At 51.5% G+C, this 18,156-nt stretch overlaps 1 protein-coding gene across 1 annotated transcript in view; it reads left to right on the plus strand.

Annotated features, from left to right (window-relative positions):
* OTOF (otoferlin) overlaps positions 1-18,156 on the plus strand; it is an 82,324-nt gene that overhangs the window by 15,321 nt on the left and 48,847 nt on the right. Inside the window, exons 4-6 of the mRNA XM_079325992.1 lie at positions 15,648-15,721; positions 17,243-17,369; positions 17,824-17,878. Coding sequence (XP_079182118.1) covers positions 15,648-15,721; positions 17,243-17,369; positions 17,824-17,878 — 256 coding nt within the window. The remainder of the gene's footprint in view (positions 1-15,647; positions 15,722-17,242; positions 17,370-17,823; positions 17,879-18,156) is intronic.

Genomic DNA, 18,156 nt, shown 5'->3' on the forward strand with positions numbered 1-18,156 from the left:
CTGGAGCTGTGAATCCGAACAGAGCCCTTGGAATCCCATTTCTCCCCCTCGGGGTTATCCCATTTTGGACCACATTCCACCAGGGATTAGCACTTCATTGTGGCCAAAAAAAGGGAAAAATGGCTTTTTCCCCACTGATAGAGACAGGGAATATCCCTCTAATTGCTCGCATCCCTCCAAGGCAGTTCATTAACTGCGGGAACTGAATCCAGGGAATTTTCAAGCAAATTGGAAGCGCGGCTTCGTTTCCCGGCTCAGCGAACCGGGACGAGGCAGAGCGGGAATGTGGGGAGGGATTAAACAGGAGGATGCCGGGCAGGGAGCCAGGAATGGCACGGCTGGAAAGGGGGGGTGAGGCTGTCTGGGATGGGATATCAGCGTCCTGCCCGTGCCACTGGAATTTGGGGATGCAGGGAGCACGATGGATGCTCCATCTCTCGTGGAAGTGTCCAAGGAAAGGATGGATGGGATTTGGAGCAGCCTGGGACAGTGGGAGGTGTAAGGGTGGGACTGGGAGGGATTTAAGGTCGCTTCCCACCCAAACCAGCCCGGAATTCCAGGATTCCAGGGAATTGGAAGGTGCTCCTGTCATGGCTCCAGGCTGGGTTTTCCGGTTTCTCATCAGATGGATCCTGTGGGATTAAAGCAAAAAATTAAGGATGCAGGAAGAACTTGGAGCTGCTTCCTGAGCCTCAAGGGGCTCCAGGAGAGCTGGAGAGGGATTTGGGAAACAGGATGGAGGACCAGGAGCCAGGGAATGGCTTCCACTGGAAAAGAGGAGTTTGGGGTGGGATTTTGGGAAGAAATTCCTGATTGTGAGGGCAGGGAGGGGCTGGACTGGAATTCCCAGAGGAGCTTCCCCATTTTAGGAGGAGTTTTGGAATTTAGCTACCATGGGATGTGCAGAGCCCTGTCCTGGGTGGAGGCTCAGGTTGGATATTGGGAACAATTCCTTCCATCCCTGGCACAGCTGCCCAGGGCAGGGGTGGAGCCCCCATCCCTGGAGGGATTTCAAATCCCTGTGGATGTGGCAGTGCTGGGAATGGTCGGATTCAGAGAGCTAATCCAAGCCAAAGGAGTCAGAGATTCCGTGAGTTTGGGATCCTGAATCCCAGGAAGGGCAGGGCTGATGTCTGTGGCATTCCCACCAGGATGGAAGAGGACGAGCTGTATTTCCACAGCGAGGATGAGCTCCTGGGAGAGGGGGATTCCCTGAGCCAGGGGTCCCTGGACACGAGGTAGGGAGGGGCTCTGCAGTGCTGTGCTGCTCCTTGCCTTTTCCCAATGGATATCCCACAGGAATTGTCCCTGAATTCCCATTCCTGGGCTGCTGGTGGGGAGGAGAAGTCATGGATCAACCAGAAAAGCAGCCTTGGAATGGGATCCCCATGGAGATCCGGGCTGGGACACTGCCTTGCCTTTGAGGTGCCCTCCCCTCTCCATGTCCTGCCCCCAAATCCTGGATCAGCCATTCCCATGGGAATGAGCTCCCTGTGTGTGTTTGTTTGCTGTGTTTTTTCTTGGTGTCACAGAAGAGTTTGGGAAGGAGCCAAAGAAAGGGAATTTCAGGTGAAATCCCAAGGAGCATCCCAAGAGGAGCTCAGCCACAGGAAGGGAAAAGCTCCTGAATTCCTGTGGGATCAGGGATGGCAGGAAGGACACAGAGGGGATCATAATAATGGGATTTAACACTGGCTCTGCCTCAGACAGGGATGAGTTGGACCAGGTGATCCCTGTAGGTCCCTTCCAATGGAAAATATCCCATCCCATCACATCATCCCATCCCATCCCATTATCCCATCCCATCCCATTGTCCCATCATCCCATCCCATTATCCCATCCCATCCCATTGTCCCATCATCCCATCCCATCCCATCCCATCCCATCCCATCCCATCCCATCCCATCCCATCCCATCCCATCCCATTATGCCATCCCATCGTCCCATCCCATCTCATTATCCCATCCCATTATCCTATCCCATTGTCCCATCCCATCCCATTATTCCATTATCCCATCCCATTATCCCATTATTCCATTATGCCATCCCATTATCCCATCCCATCTTATTGTCCCATCCCATTGTCCCATCCCATCCCATTACCCCATCCCACCTTTCCCCTGGCTTGGCCATGGATTCTGTTGGATATCAGGACCTGGATCATCCATCCCAGGATTCCCAGTCAGTCAGATCAATTCTGGCTGGGAGGGGCAGGAATTCCCACAGTGCTCCCTCATGGAAGTCAGGGATGAGGGAGGATGTGGAGATAAATTTGGGAAAAGGAGATTTCCAAAGCAAAGTTGCTTAAATGAAGTTTTTTGGGGATAACAGGAATAGAGGAATGGAAGGGGGTGATGCAGGGAATATTGGGAATTCCCTAGGATGGGAAAGGTTTATCCCCCATCCCAAACAATTCCCAGGTCTCAGCACCTCTGGGGGCAATAATGGGGTTTTATTCCTGTTTTCATTGAGAATTCCTGGAGGATTTTCTCCAAGGAATGTCTGGCTCAGGCTGTAGCAAACGTGCTGGAATTTACCAGGAATCAAAAAAAGTTGGGAATAAAGAAATAAAGGTGAGAAGTTCCATATTCCAGCTTTTGGGAAGGATCCAAAGGCACTTGGATGCAAATCATCCTTTGGAATCTGAGGAAGGGCTTTGGTTAAAATTCCTTTGGGAACAAAAACGTCCTGGCTCCTTTGGGAGGCCTTTCCTTCTCCACCACTTTCAGATCCCAGATCTGGGAACAGTTTGGATCAGAAGATTAAAAGTGGGAATTCTGGTGTTTCCAGAGCTGCATTTCTGACAGGAAATTAATTGGGATGGGGAGGGCTCCTGGTGGACCCTGTCCCACCCTTCCTCATCCTCATTCCCAATCCCATTCCTGCTGAGCTCCCAGCCCAGGGACCCCCCTGGATTCCCCGTTTCCCACATGGATGGAAGGTCTGTGGGGATTGCAAGGAAGAGAGGAGTGGGATACACAAGGAAAAGTGGGATAAAGAAGGCAAGGAACTCCCTGTCCCTGGAATGTCACAGGAGCAGCCTCAGGGATCGTGGGCCAGGCCAATCCACAGCCCTGGAGACAGGGAATTGTGAAACCATGGAATGTTCTGGCTGGGAAGGGACCTTAGAGCTCATCCCTTTCCAATCCCAACACTTTCCATGATCCCAGGCTGCTCCAAATCCCAGTGTCCAGCCAGGCCTTGGACACCCCCAGGAATCCAGGAGCAGCCACAGCTTCTCTGGGAATCCCATCCCAGCCCTTCTCCACCATCCCAGGGAAGAATTCCTTCCCAAAATCCAATATAAATCCAGCCTTTTGCAGTTTAAACCTTCCCTCACCTCCCTTTTTCTCTCATCCCATCCCTTATCCAAAATCTGTTCCTGGACACAGGGACCTGGTGTAATTTCCATCTTTTCCAATCACTGATCTCACAATCCCAGGAATTCCCTTTCCTGTTCTGCCTTTCTCCCACCCCACTCCCAGCTCCCTTTTCCACCTGGATTCGGGCACAGACATCCTGGAGAGGATCCACCTGGAGATCCTGGATTTTGGCAGATCCAGGACAAGCCTCATCCCATTCCCATGGAGCAGAGCACATGAAGGATTTTGGGGATTGTTCTGTGGAGCTGCCAGTTCCAGGGGAAGCAGATCCATCTTTTCCTGGTGTCTTCCTTGGCTGCTGCTGGATCCAGGCTGATCCCTTGGTCTGACACGGGGAATTTTTTGCCTTCATTCCTTGTTTTTCCAGGATGTCTCTGTGTCTGCAGATCCACGTGGGCACCTGTGCTTGGAAATTTCCCAAAATTGAGGAATTTCTGTGCAAACAGGACCCCCCCACAAAGCAATCCTGCAGCTTTCCAAGGGATGGGAAGGGCTTTCCATCACTGGGATGATGGCAGGGCTCTCCAAAGGCTGGGAATTCTCCTTTCCTCCTTCCAGGAATCCTGGCACAGGGTACAGCACCCGCCCATTCCCACTTTTCCTTTGGGATTTGAGCAAATCCATCCCAAAGGAAAATAAGGAGTGGGAAAAGGAGGTCAGACAGGAGGGAACTACTTGGAAAAGGTGGGATTTGGTCAAATATTCCCTAAAATTCAGTCTGGGACAAACTTGGATCCTGTGGAAACAACGGGAAGTGGCCTGGGTGGATCCTGGTGTTCCAGCCATGCATGGAATGCTTTGCTGTGCCTGAGTGTTCCCAAGTTTTATAAAACAATGGAAGAGCCCTTTATCCTCACATCACAGCTGGAATTTTTCCTCTTTCCTCTAAAATCTCAAGCCTTGGAGACGAAGCAGAAGAAGATCAGCATTCCAGGTAAATCCCCGTGGCAGATCCCACCCCACTCCAAAGTTCCACTTTCCCAAGAAAATTCCTTGAATCCAGGAAAATGTATCAAGGCTTGGATCTGTTAAATTCCATTTTTGTGTTTCCCTGGACATCCCAAGTTTGGAATCTGCTCATCTCACACAGAATGCAGGGATGAAGGAGGCAGGAATGGGAGGTGGAACCTTCCCATGTCCCAGTCCCTGGAATGGCTTTGGCTCCTTGATCCATTGGGAACTTTAACCAAACACATCCAAAGTAATTGCAGCAAAGGATCCAGAATGGGGAAATAAAAAACTAAGAAATCCAACCTGGATAAAAAAAACCCAGGACAGGGTCCTTCAAAAAGCTGGGCATGAGGAAAACAGAAAAAAATGGGAAAAATCCAATATTGGAAAGGAATTCTTCCCTGTGAGGATGGGAAGGGGCTGGGATGGAATTCCTGGGGAATTTGTGGCTGCCCCTGGATCCCTGGGAGTGTCCAAGGCCGGGTTGGAGAACCTGGGATGGGATGAGCTTTAAAGCCCTTTCCCACCCAAACCATTCCAGAATTTACTCACAGACTCACCCTCAGCTTCCCAGGAAAACTCAAGGGGGGGGGGGGGGCACTTCCAGAGGCAGTTCAGGAATTGCCAAAACCCGGCTGAGCTCAGCTCCCAGCCCCTGGAATCCAAGATCCTGGGAAGCACCATCCGATAGGGGCTGTCCTTGAAATATTCATGGCCAGGACAGAGCTGGAGCCGAAAGGAATCTGCTCCCGGTGAATTATTGATGGAAGCTCTTCTCCCGTGTCCCGGCGGATCCGAGCCTTGTCCGACTGCCTGTTGCTAATTATCCCTCTGGCACCTGCTCCAAAGTTGGGATCTGTGCCAGGAGAGGCAGAACTGGGGAGGAAAATCCCCACAGGCGGCCCCAGGGCGTTCCCGTTCCCATTCCCGTGTGGGTGTGGCGCTTGGGGACATGGATCAGTGCTGGGAATGGCTGGAGTTTGGGATAGAGGGTGGTTCGCCCGTGTCCAAGTAGATAAGAAGGGTCCAAAATTCCCAAATCCATGTGGAATTTGGGCGTGGATCATTAGGATGTCACAGTGCCACCACCAGGATGAGCAGGGAGTTTGGGATCGTTCCATCCCGGGAAAAAAATCCCAGTCAAGGTTTTCCATATTTTTTTTCCAACCTCTCCATTAAATTTAATTAAATGATGTTAATCATTTAATGTACCATTAAATTCCTTGGGAAAAAATGGATCCCTAGGATCCTGAAAACCAGGAAAAGGTTCAAACCAAGGGAGCAGGTTCAGCTGAGAGTCCCAGGCAGAGCTTCCAGAACCTGGAGATTTTTCCTGGATTCTGGGAATGTAAATTGCTCCCACCCAGTTTTGGTGGAGGAGATTCCCAGGTGGAGCAGGAGTGATGGATAATGCTGGAAGTGCTGGAGGCAGCTCCCATTCCTCCTGCTGTGTTTTTTGGGGGAATAGGGGGAGTGGAAAACACCCTGGGCTGGAGGCACAGCTGGAATTCCCTCCCTGGAGCACCCGGAGCTTGGACACAGCCCCATCCTCCAGGGAAGGGGTGTCCCTGCTCCTTCAGGAATTCTGACATTGGGAATTTTTTTTTCTCTTTCTCTCTGGTGCCTCATCCAGGATTAAGTTTAATGATGGATACAAAGCAGTGGCAAGGTACCAAAAATGTCCTGGTGGGAGGGATCCCAGATTTTGGGTGGGGATCTGAGATTTTGAGAGTTTGGGGGGATTGCTTCCATCCCAGCCCATCCCAGGCAGCCAAATCCTACAGAGAGGTGCTGATCCCAAAATGCAGGATTTTGGGATACAGGTCAGCCTCATCCCGTGCTCCCTCTGCACCATATCCCACAGGGTGATACCAGGAATTGCAGTGCCAGGACACAGGGAATGGCTTCCCACTGCCAGAGGGCAGGGATGGATGGGATATCGGGAAAGAATTCCTGGTTGGGAGGCTGGGAAGAGGCCGGGAGGAAATTCCCAGAGAAGCTGTGGCTGCCCCTGGATCCCTGGGAATGTCCCAGGCCAGGTTGGAGCACCCTGGGAGAGTGGAAGGTGCAGGGATTGGAATGGGATGTTCCTTAAGGTCCCTCCCACCCAAACCATTCCTGGGATTTGGGATCAGCCCCTCCCCCTGTCCTGCTCTCCCCGTGGGCTGGGGAGGATGTGTCCCGTTGGGAATGTTCGTTAATTCCTCACGTTCCTCCTCCTGGCTCCGTCTCCTCACAACAGTGAAGACCCGGAAGATCCCAGGTATGGGACGTGGTGTCCCTGCTTCCCTTTGGGAATGGTGTGTGCATGGATGGGAGCAGTCCCTGCATGGGGTTTGGATCCTGGGAAAAGCCTTTTCTGGGATCACCCACCCCTGGGATTCCCTCTGTCCTTCCTAATCCCAGCGAGGACAAATATCCTTCAGTCAGGGACTTCTGAAGGGGATCCCAGAGTTGTGTTTGTCTGTATTCCAAGCAATCCATGGATCCATCCTTCCTTCCATCCAATCCTTTATCCACCCCCTCTATTCCTGCATGGATCCATCCATCCATCCATCCATCCATCCATCCATCCATCCATCCATCCATCCATCCATCCATCCCTCCCTTGATCCATCCATTCCTGTATCCACTCCTCTATCCATCCATGGATCCATCCATCCATCCATGGAATAATCCATTCATCCACAGATCCATCCCATCCCTCCTTGGATCCATCCATTCCTCTATCCATCCCTCTATCCATCCATGGATCCATCCCATCTGTCCATCCATCCATGGATCCATCCATTCCATCCATTTATGGATCCATGGATCCATCCATCCATGGATCCATGGATCCATCCATTCCATCCATTTATGGATCCATGGATCCATCCATCCATGGATTCATGGATCCATCCATCCCATCCATCCATCCATGGATCCATGGATCCATCCATGGAAATCCGTCTATCCACCATTGGATCCATCCCATCCCTCCTTGGATCCACTCATTCCTCTATCAACCCCTCTAACCATCCATGGATCCATCCCATCCATCCATGGATTTATGGATCCATCCCATCCATCCATCCATCCATCCATCCATCCATCCATCCATCCATCCATCCATCCATCCTTCCATGGATTCATGGATCCATCCCATCCTTCCATCCATCCCCCCTCATTCCAGCCCTCCCAGTGCTGTCCCACCTCAGTTCCCTGGGATCCTTGGGAAGCCCTGGCACCGGGAGTTTTTCCTGGCTTGGCTTTGTTGGATTGCTCCATGCATGTGGATGCATTTGAGGGGAGAAGGTGAAGGATGAGAGTCCATCCCTGCATCACAACTCATGGAATTGCTCCTTTGGATTGCAGAGCCAAGGCCAAAGGGAAAGAGAAAAAACACCTGGTGTTGCCGTTCAGGTATCCCAATTCCCCAATCCCTGATTCCCTCTGGCTCTGGGCTCCAGCCCCTGGCAGCAGAATCCCCTGGGAACAGCAGCAGGGCAGGAGTGTGAAGCCATTTTCCCCAGGAAAGTGCTCCAAACTGAGTTGTTTGAGGGATAAAATAGGAATTCTCCAATTCTCCTGGAATTTCCCATTCCAGGCCCCCCGAGCCCAGGCTGGGACTGCCCATGGTCACTTTTGGCAGGGAGAGTTGGACTGGAAGGGAAAAGGGAAGGAGGGAGAAAGAGGAATTTGGCATTGGCTGTTCCACCAGGCCCTTGGAAAAGGATTCCTTAGGAAGTGCAGTCACCCACCTGGACACCCTGATCCGAGTGCCAGGAACCAGGAGAGGGAAGAGGAGCAGGGAACACTTGGAGTAGGGAAACAGAGGGAAAACTCTTGGAATGCTCTGTGTTCCTTCATCCCTCATCCAGGCTGTGTTTTCCCTCCAGGAAGAGGGAAAGGACACAGGATCTGCACTACCCTGGGATGGATCCCAGGGATGGGACATTCCAGACCCTCTGTCCACCCAGGGATGGATCCCATCCTGACTCCAGGGAACATCCTAACCCCTCTTCCTGCTCAGGGACAGATCCCAGGGATGAGGCATTCCTGACCCTCTGCCCCCCCCCCAGGACAGATCCCAGGGATGGGACATTCCAGCCCCTCTTCCTGCTCAGGGACAGATCCCAGGGATGGGGCATCCCAGACCTTCTTCCCACCCAGGGATGGGACATTCCTGACCCTCTGCCAACCCAGGGATGGATCCTATCCTGACTCCAGGGAACATTCCAGCCTCTCTGTCCACCCAGGGATGGGACATTCTCAACCCTCTGCCCACCCAGGGATGGATCCCATCCTGACTCCAGGGAACATTCCAGCCCTTCTTCCCACTCAGGGATGGGACATTCCAGCCCCTCTGCCCACCCAGGGATGGATCCCATCCTGACTCCAGGGAGCATCCCAGCCCTTCTTCCCACTCAGGGATGGGACATTCCTGACCCTCTGCCCACCCAGGGATGGATCCCATCCTGACTCCAAGGAACATTCCAGCCCCTCTGCCCACCCAGGACAGTTTGGATCAGGAAGGGAAGGAGACTTCCAGCCGGGCTGTGTGAGGGAAGGATCCCACCCGGTGAGATGAGAGGGATGTGATCCCGCAGAGATCCTGCCTTGAATCCCATCCAATCCATCTCTGGTGTGTCCAGCAGGACCCGGACCAGCTCCCTGAGCTCCGGGAGGAGGCGTGGAACGATTTAATTCCTCTCCCGGCAGCTTTTCCAAGCCGAGCTGGGCTTTGGTGCTCCCAGGAGGAGCTCAGCTGGTGGGGAAATAATTTTTATCATTTTTCCCGCTCTGCTCCCACTGCAGGATTCGGGACAGGGAGAAAGCAGGAATGCCTGGATCAGAGCGGGCTGATCCCTGCCCGTGCTGCTCTTCCCAATTTCCCAGTGTCCAATTTTATGCTGGAGCCCCTTTGGAATTCTCCCCAAAACCCATCCAGCAACACTTCACTATTTAATGTTTTTCCCCGGGTGGTTTTCCAGCAGCTCGGGCACAAGGAGCTGGAATTTCAGGCTCTGAATTCAGTCCCTTGTCCCCAGCCCGGCGGTGGAGCCGCTGTAATTAACTCCAGCCTCCTTAATTACTTCCCGAGCTGCTAAATTGCTTTCTCCTCCCTAATTGCTGCAGGATAGTGAAGGCGATTAACGGGGGGGAGGGAAACAGGGAGAGGAGCAGGGAGGAAAACAGGGAAGGAGGACCGGGAATGAAAAATGGGAGGAAAATACGGAGGAAAACAGGATGGAAAAGAGGGAAGCAGGATTGGGGTGAAAAGGAGAGAAGAAAATAGGGAGGAGGGTCCAGGGAGGAAAATAGGGAGGAAAACGGAGAAAAGCAGGATCCAAAAGGAAAACAGGGAACAGGGGCGGGGAGAAAAAAGAGGAGAAAAACAGGGAAGAAGGACCTGGGGAGGAAAACAGGGAGGCAGGACCTGGAGAAAGAAATGTGGGAGAGAAGCAAAACAGAAGCCAGGGAGCAGAGCAGGATATCAGAGGGAAAAGGAAGGGAAGGATCCGTGTTTCCCACGTGGAGTCGGGGCAGGGATGAGCAATTCCAGATCCAGCCCATTCCCTGCAGCACACGCCTCTCTGGAGGGGGAATATGGGTTGGGATAAGGAAAACCATTCCTCTGTTCAGAAAGGAGAATCCTCGTCCTAGGAGGTTCCCAAACCCGGGAATGGAATCTGGGAATCCTGCACAGTGGTGCTGCATTAACGGCCCCAAACACAAATCCAGGGAATGTCCTTCACTTCCAGCTGCAGTGCTGGGAGTTGAGATATCCTAAACTGTGCAGGGATGTCTCCCTCCTAAATTTTAAGCTGAGAGAGAGGAGGTTTGGATGGGATATTGGGAGGGAATTCCTGGCTGGGAGGGTGGGGAGGAGCTGGGGTGGAATTCCCAGAGCAGCTGTGGCTGCCCCTGGATCCCTGGGACTGCCCAAGGCCAGGCTGGACACTGGGAGCAGCTGGGACAGTGGGAGGTGTCCCCATGGCAGGAGTGGTATTACAGATTTTGGAGGTCCTTTTCCACCCAGAGCATTCCATGATTCCCTGATTCCTCAGCGTGCTGAAAGTTTATTTGTCTTTTATTCCCTCGATATTCCACTGCTGGCTCCAGCAAAGGCAAGGAGAAGACCAAGGAGCACAAGTAGGTTTGCTCTCCCTGCTCCTCCTCCTCTTCATTCCCACTTTTCCAGCTGATCTGGTTGCTGTGCTCTCCCTTCCTCTGAAGCCAGACCTGTCCACCCTGGAAAAACTTGGCTGTCTTGGATGTGTGGCCTCAGGTTTTAGAGCCTGCAGGGAATATTTATCCAAAAATCAAGCAATATTTATCCAGCAAAATCTTTGGAGCACCTGAAGGGAACTGAGAGGTCTTGAGGGAAGCCTGGATCCGTGTGGATTGGATGGAGGGAGTTTCCAGCCTGGACATGGGCAGGGCAGGAGAAGTGTGGGTGCAGACAGGATTTAGATCCAGAATTTCCTTGGATATCGGGAAAAGGTGATTCCCTCAGGGCCAGCTGGGTTCCCCAGGGAATGGTGACATTCCCAAGGCCACCAGAGCTCCTGAGTGCTTGGACAGGAGCAGGGTGGGATTGTTGGGGTGTCCTGGGCAGGAGTTGGAATCAATGATCCTGGTGGGTTCCTTCCCACCTGGGAATTCTGTGATTCCGTGATCCAACAGCTCCTGTGCCCACATTAGGCTGCCAAGTTTCTGCAGCTCTGCCTTCCTGTTATTCCCAATATTTTCTATGGATACAGGACTGGGCTGTTCCCCCAAAAGCCAGATCCTGGAGCTCAGCTCAAATTTAAACTCAGCTCCAGGGAATGATCCTGGAATCACCCCAGGGACTTCCCCATCCGAGAGGCCTCTCCTGGCTCCTATTCCTTGTTTAGTGGTTTAAGGATCAATTCATGGCACATCCCATGGATGGATTTTCACAAATAATGGGATGAAGCAGGAGGTGGGGATGAGGTGGAGGAGGAAAATGTCCTCAAGGAGAGAGCAGAGTCAGGAAAAATGGGAAGAGATTTCCCAGCTCTGGTCCTTCCTCTGGGAAGAGGCACAAAGGGATTGAGGGTTGGGATCTTTCCGAGGGTAGTGAGTTAGGATGAACCCAGCAGTGGGAAGAACTGGGAGAATTCCTGACAGGTGGAATTCCTGCAAGGAGATGAGCCATGGGAATGCTGTTCCCTGCTCCCAGTAAAAGGCAGTGATTAAAATGTCCTTTTATCCATGGATAATTCACCAGTAACGGGATCTTTAACTGGAAGCTGGCCAGGAGAGAGGCTGCTCCCAACTCCCTGCTCTCCAAATCCCTGTGGATTCTGGAGATCCCAATAAGCAAAACCCTAAAGGACAAAGCCCAGAGGAGCAGCAGGAGGGTTTGTGGGGCTGATGATCCCAGGAAATCCATGGGAAGAGCACCTCTGTCCCAGTCTGAGGTTTCTCCTTTGCCCCGAGATCCCCCCAGAGGGACATGCAGTGGTTTAAATCCTGTTTTTTCCCAAAGCAGCTGAAGAGAGATTGTTGGGGATGGTTTTATCTTATTCCAAGTATTGTTTATTATTTCTTATCTCAGGGACTTTTTGCCTGGCCAGCAGGGTCTGCTCAGCCTGGCATCCATGGTGGGATCTGCCTGGTGAAGGCAGGGCTGATCTTAGATAGTCTAAATTATGTGCTGCATGTTTATAACAATTTCCCAATACAATACAATTTTATTAAATGGTCCAGCCCTGACCCCATCCAATCCAAGAGTGCCATCGTGTCACCCAACATGGATGACATGGAGAAGAAGGAGGAAAAGGTGTCCACCCCCCAAATTCTCCATCTTGGCCACGTGTCCCTTATCATAAACATTCCCAAAAACCTATTTATCTACGTTCTAACAATCTAATTTACACTGTACTAATTTTGGTGACCTGTTTCCATTCCCTCAGTGTTGGTAATTTCCCCGGGGGTTGGACACTCAGGGGTCTTTGAGACCCTCACCAGGGGGGTTTGAGACCCCCAAGGAGTCCAGGGGTGCACCCTGTGCTCCCACAACTTCCAGAGTTGGACTCTCTGCTTTTAAACTTTCCTGGAAGTCCATCCCAACTTGGGGTGAGCATCAAGCCATCCCACCCTCCGCCCCAAATTTGCGGGAGCCGGGTGGGACGCGGCGGTTCTTGGGGAAAGCGGGAGAAGAGCGACTGCCAACCCGGGAGGGCTCAGGTTCCGCAGAATCCTCATGGAATATTCATGTGGAGACGGTGTCAGCTCTCCACCAGCACCGGCTTCCCACCGGGAGCAGCGGAAGGGACGGGCACCATCCCACAGAGCCCCCGGAGGGATCCCCCATCCCTGCTCCGTCCCTGGGATGGATGTCCCACCCTAGAGGCTCCACCATTCCCGCCTCAGCTCTTCCAGAACCTTCTCCCGCCGGGTTGGGTGAGGGCAGGAGTTGGGATGGGAAGGGGGAGGTGTTTGGGGTTGGGCAGGGCTGGCCCAGCTTGGGAAAGGGACGGGTGGGGATTGGGAAGGGGTTGGGGATGGGGATGAGCCAACGGGAAGCTGCTCCGGAGCTTCTGGGATGGATCCATCTTCATCCTCACCTGCCGAGTGCTGCAGGATCCACCAAAAATCCCCTGCTTCAGAATTTATTTATTTATCTCTTCTTTTTTCTCTTATTCCATTTTTCCTCAATTTTTCCTGTTCTGTTTGGTTTTTTTTTTTTTTTCCTCCCCCTAATTTTCCTGGTACTTTTTCCTGTTTATTTGGAGTTTTGCTTTATCCTCAGTGGATTTTTAAATCCAAACAGTTTTCTTTCCCCATATTTTTTCTTTCCTCTATTTCTCCCCATTTTTTCCCCCTACTGATTCCTCTTGGGGTTTCTTTCAATAATTTTTCTGGGTATTTTTCAGGTTTTTTCCAACTTTCCCCTGTTCTTCCCTCAGGTTTCTTCCCTCTCTCCAGTTTACTTTTTCCTTCTACTTTGTTTGTTTGTTTGTTTGTTTGTTTGTTTGTTTGTTTTCCCCCTGCTAATTCCTCCTAGGGTATTTTTCTATTTTTCATCTTTTTTTTCCATTTTTCTTTTCTATTTCCCCCCCTCAGTCCTCCACCCCCACTTTTCCTCCTTGTTTTTCCCCCTCCATTTTTCCCTCCCCATTCCTCCTTCAGAGTTCCCCCATTTTTCCCTGTTTCTTTTCTTCCCTATTTTTCCTTTCTATTTTTTAATTTTCTTTTTTTTTTCCTTTTGCTTTTTTCCCCTTTTTCCTTCCCCCTCTTTTCTTTATTTCTCATTTTCACATTTTTTTCTTTTTTTGTTGTTTTTCCTAATTTTCCTTTATTTTTCTTTTTTTCTTTTAACCCTTTCCCCCTCTTCGTTTTTATCCTTTTTTTTTTCTTTTTTCCCCCTCTTTCTCCCTTCTCCCCCCCTTTTTTAAAATTTTATTTCTTTCCATTTCTTCCCTGTTGCCCTAGCACCCCTCAGGTGCCTCAGAAATTCCTGGGACACGGATTTTATCCCTGAGCATCCATGAGCAAATGGCAAGCTCTGGAGGGAATTTTTTTCTCTACATTTTTAAGAATTTCATGGAAAAGAAAGGAATGCAATCAAACCAACCAGAGGAGGAATGGAATGGAATTCCATGGAGGAATCTCCATGGCAGAGAGCTGTCTGGGAGCAGAATTCCAGAGCCTGAGCCCTGATTCCAACATTTCCTCATTCAATAAATAAATCCATAAAAAGCACCAAAGGGTCCCATCCCCTGGGTGTTTCCTGGTGGGATTCCAGATACTGAATCCTTATCCTTACTTTTTTTCCTCCTATCCATGGAAAAACTGCACCATCGTGGTGTATCCTGGGAATAAACCACAGCTCCCAGAGGCTGGAGTGTGGCTTAGTCCTAGATTTAAATAGTTCCTGGATCTTATCCCTGTTGGATTCCCCTCCCTCAGAAATGTTATTTTCCCCTTCTTCTTAATTTTCTTCCAGCTCTCTCTGTGGCCTGCAGACTGCCAGGGTTCATTTCCAACCAGGACAAGCCAGGCTGGCAATTCCAGGGTTTCTTTGGCCTTGGGAAAAAAAATTCCCAAGGGTAAAACTTCCAGAGGTGGGAGTGGGAAATCCCACAGGTTCCTTGTGGGCAGCACATCCCAATTGTGCATAATCCAAGAGCTCTGGATCTTCTGGCCTGGCAGCCAGGTGCAGGTGAGATCCAGGCTGGAAGTGAAGTCCAAGCTGGAGCTGAAAATTCTGGCTGGAAATTAGATTTGGGATGGAGGTGAGGAGAAATCCAGGTTGGAGGTGACTTTTTGTCCTGGCTGGAAGTAGATCCCAGTTTGGAGGTGAGGTGAGGTCCTGGTTGGAGCTGAAATCCTGGCTGGAAATTAAATTTGGGTTGAAGGTGAGGAAAAATCCAGGTTGGAGGTGAACTTTTGTCCTGGCTGGAAGTGGATCCCAGTTTGGAAGTGAGGTGAGGTGTGATCCAGGCTGGAAGTTAGATCCAGGCTGAAGATTAGATCCAGGCAGGAGGTGAGGTCCAAGCTGGAGCTGAAAATCCTGGCTGGAAATTAGATTTGGGTTGGAGCTGAGAAGTCCAGGTTGAAGGTGACTTTTTGTCCTGGCTGGAAGTGGATCCCAGTTTGGGAGTGAGGTTAGATCCAGGCTGGAGGTGAGGTTCCAGCTGAAAATGATGTTCATTTTGGAACTGAGGTCCTGGCAGGAGGTGAGGAAAGGTCCAGCCTGCAGGTGAGGTGTGATCCTGGATGGAGCTGAGGTGCCCTGTAACTTCCAAGAAAACCTCCAGCAAAGGTTCCTCCACTTCCAGAGATGGGAATTCTCCAATTTAAAAACATCCCCCTCTCATGGGTGTCTGAATTTTGGGGTGTCTGAATTTTGGGGTGCTTGAATTTTGGGATGTCTGAATTTTTGGGTGTTTAATTTTTAGTAGTTTCATTTTCCAGTGTCTTGGAAAGAAATTCCATGAACTGGCTGGGAGAGATGGGGAGTGGGGAGGCAGAGTTATCCCAAACTGAGGCATTCCTAGATAAAAAACAGGATCCATTTTTTTTTCTGGGAATGGGATATGGGAATAAAAATTCTGAAGATATATCGGGGATTCTCAGGATAAAAATCCCCAGAGAAAAATTTATCTGGAGTGGGAAATGGGACAGCAATGTGAATTCCACACTCTGCCTCTGGAATATTTCCTGCTCTGTTCTTCCGCTGACATCCCCTCTTCTCCTTTTGACAAAAACCTCCTGTTCCCACCTCCTGCATCCTAGAAAACACCAAAACACAGCAATTAATGTGAGTTTTCTGTTCTCCCTCCCTTGATGCAGAGCTGGAAAAGGAGTTTTCTCAGCCATGAAGCTTGGAAAGGCACGCCCGTCCAAGGATGAGCACCGCAAACAAGGTACGGCCAAGGAGGAGGGTGGGCTCCTGGAACTGGCTCTGCACCCACCTGGGGCTGGAACTGGATACCCCTGGAAAGGCAGGAGAGGGCAGCAATTGGAAATTCACTGGTGTTTCCATTCACAGCCGAGGATCAGTTTTCCATGGCTAAGAAAGGCAGGGATGTGAGTTTACAGGCGGGGGGAAGTTTGGATTGTGGTTCTGGGGAAACATCTCCTGTTTTCCAGCTAGGTTTGAGGATAGGAAAAGGGAATTTTGTCTGGGAGGCTGGTGTGGGAACCTGGGTGCTCTTTCCAGAACCTGTGGGTAAATCTTCCAGCAGGAGCATGGGGAAACATCCAGGATGCAGAGGCAGGAGCAGAGTGTTGCTCCCAGGAAATCCTCCACAGGCTGGATTTATCCCTGGTCCTGGAATGGTCCCTGTGGGGTGTGGGCAGTGCTGCATGGCCAGGAAAGGTGATCCCACCTTTCCCAGGAACCTCCAGCTGTCCCACACCTCCCTCAGGATGGGGGTGTGATCCCGACCCTTTGGTTGGAATTTCATCAATCCATCCCATCCCCCTGGGTAAGGGGCTGGTGGATGTCCCTGTCCCTGCTGCCAAATCAGCGTTCCCAATGTTCCAGGGGTGCTTCCCTCCCATCCAGACTCCTCCTTTGGGTTAGATCAGGGATCAGGCCTTGGACACTCCCAGGGATGGAGCAGCCACAGCTTCTCTGGGAATTTCAGCCCAGCCCTGCCCACCCTGCCAGGGAACAATTCCTGCCCAGGATCCCACCCATGGGAGCCATTCCCTGGGTCCTGTCCCTCCCTGCCTTGTCCCCAGTCCCTCTGAGCTCTCCTGCAGCCCCTTCAGGCCCTGCCAGGGGCTCTGAGCTCTCCCTGGACCCTTCTCCTCTCCCCTGAGCCCCCCCAGCTCTCCCAGGCTGGCTCCAGAGGGGCTCCAGCCCTGCAGCAGCTCCAGGTCTGTCCTATGCTGAGGATCCCAGAGCTGGACTCAGCAATTCCCAGCTTGTGTGATTCTGTCTCAGTCTTAATCTCCTGGCTGAGCCAAGGACTCCCTTTTCCTAAGGAAAGGAACATTCCAGCAACTTCTTCCAACAGGAACTCAGGCATGGGGATGTGCCAGTGGGATCTGGGCTCTTGCAGCAGCTTTTCCTCTTGGGAATGACCCATTTCTCCTGTTTTTTCACCCCTCTCTCTTCAAAACCAGGGGATTGGTTGTTTTTGCAACACCTCTCAGATCTCCAGCTCTTCCTCAAACGCTCTTTCACCCCCTGAATTCGGGGTGTTGCCATTATTCCTCATTTCTCTCCCCCAAAACCCTCTGCAGGAATTCTGCCCGGGTGGAATTATCATCCCTTTGATAACCCCTTTTCCAAGCAGGCTGTCCCAGACCCGACCTGGTTCCCATTGTTTTTGTGCTCCCGGCCGTGGGGATGGATTGGTTTCCCTTCTCCCAGCCTTTAATTATTCACAGATGGAAATTCAAACCGGAGCCATTCCTTTGTCCCCTTCCCGCAGACGATCCGGCTGTTCTGGAAACAGAAGACCTGGACAGAAAGGCCACGAGATATGGAGCAGGCCTGGAGCCAGACACCATCTCCCTGGCCTCTGTCACTGCTGTCACCACCAATGTCTCCAACAAAAGGTGAGATTCAGGGCTGGGAGTGTGCCAGAGGGAGGTGAGGACAGACATCCCAAAAATTCTCCATGACAGAGAGAATGTTGGGAATCGTTGTCCCATGGAGCCTGTGGGGTGTTTTTTTTGGGGGATATCTGACCTGCAGCAGTGATCCTCAGAGATTCTCAGCTCCCAGAGTTGAGGGTGACCCTGCTCTGGTGTAGGAAAAGGGCTGGAGGGGCAGGACACAGGGAATGGTGTCCCACTGCCACAGGGCAGGGATGGATGGGATACTGGGGAGGAATTGACTGGGATGGAATTCCCAAAGAAGCTGCAGCTGCCCTGTCTTTGGAAGTGCCCCAGGACAGGTTGGAGCACCCTGGGATGGTGTCAGGCTCTGGATGATCTTTAAGGTGCTTTCCTACCCAAACCATTCCATGACTCCATGAATTCCACCTGGGTTTCTTCTGCCCCTCCCAAGGTCCAAGCCTGACATCAGGATGGAGCCAAGTGCTGGGAGGCCCATGGATTATCAGGTAGGTGACACCAGCCTGTGCCCTCAGGGTCACAAGCTTGGGCTTGGGGACACCGATAGCAGGGACTGAGTTCCTGGTGGAACTCACTGGGCTTGGAACCAGGAGATCCCAAGAGCTGGAATTTCACTGCTGGAGCCATAACCTCAGGATTAAGCAATGGACTGGGTTTGTTGTCCTGCATGTGAAACCCAGAGAGCCCAAATTGAGCCCAAATTGAGCCCAAATTGAGCCCAAATTAAGCTCTCCTTGATGTGGTCTCCATGGAATTTCTCCTTGGA

Source organism: Erithacus rubecula, assembly GCF_903797595.1.
Source record: "Erithacus rubecula genome assembly, chromosome: 2".
Classification (NCBI taxonomy): Eukaryota; Metazoa; Chordata; class Aves; order Passeriformes; family Muscicapidae; genus Erithacus; species Erithacus rubecula.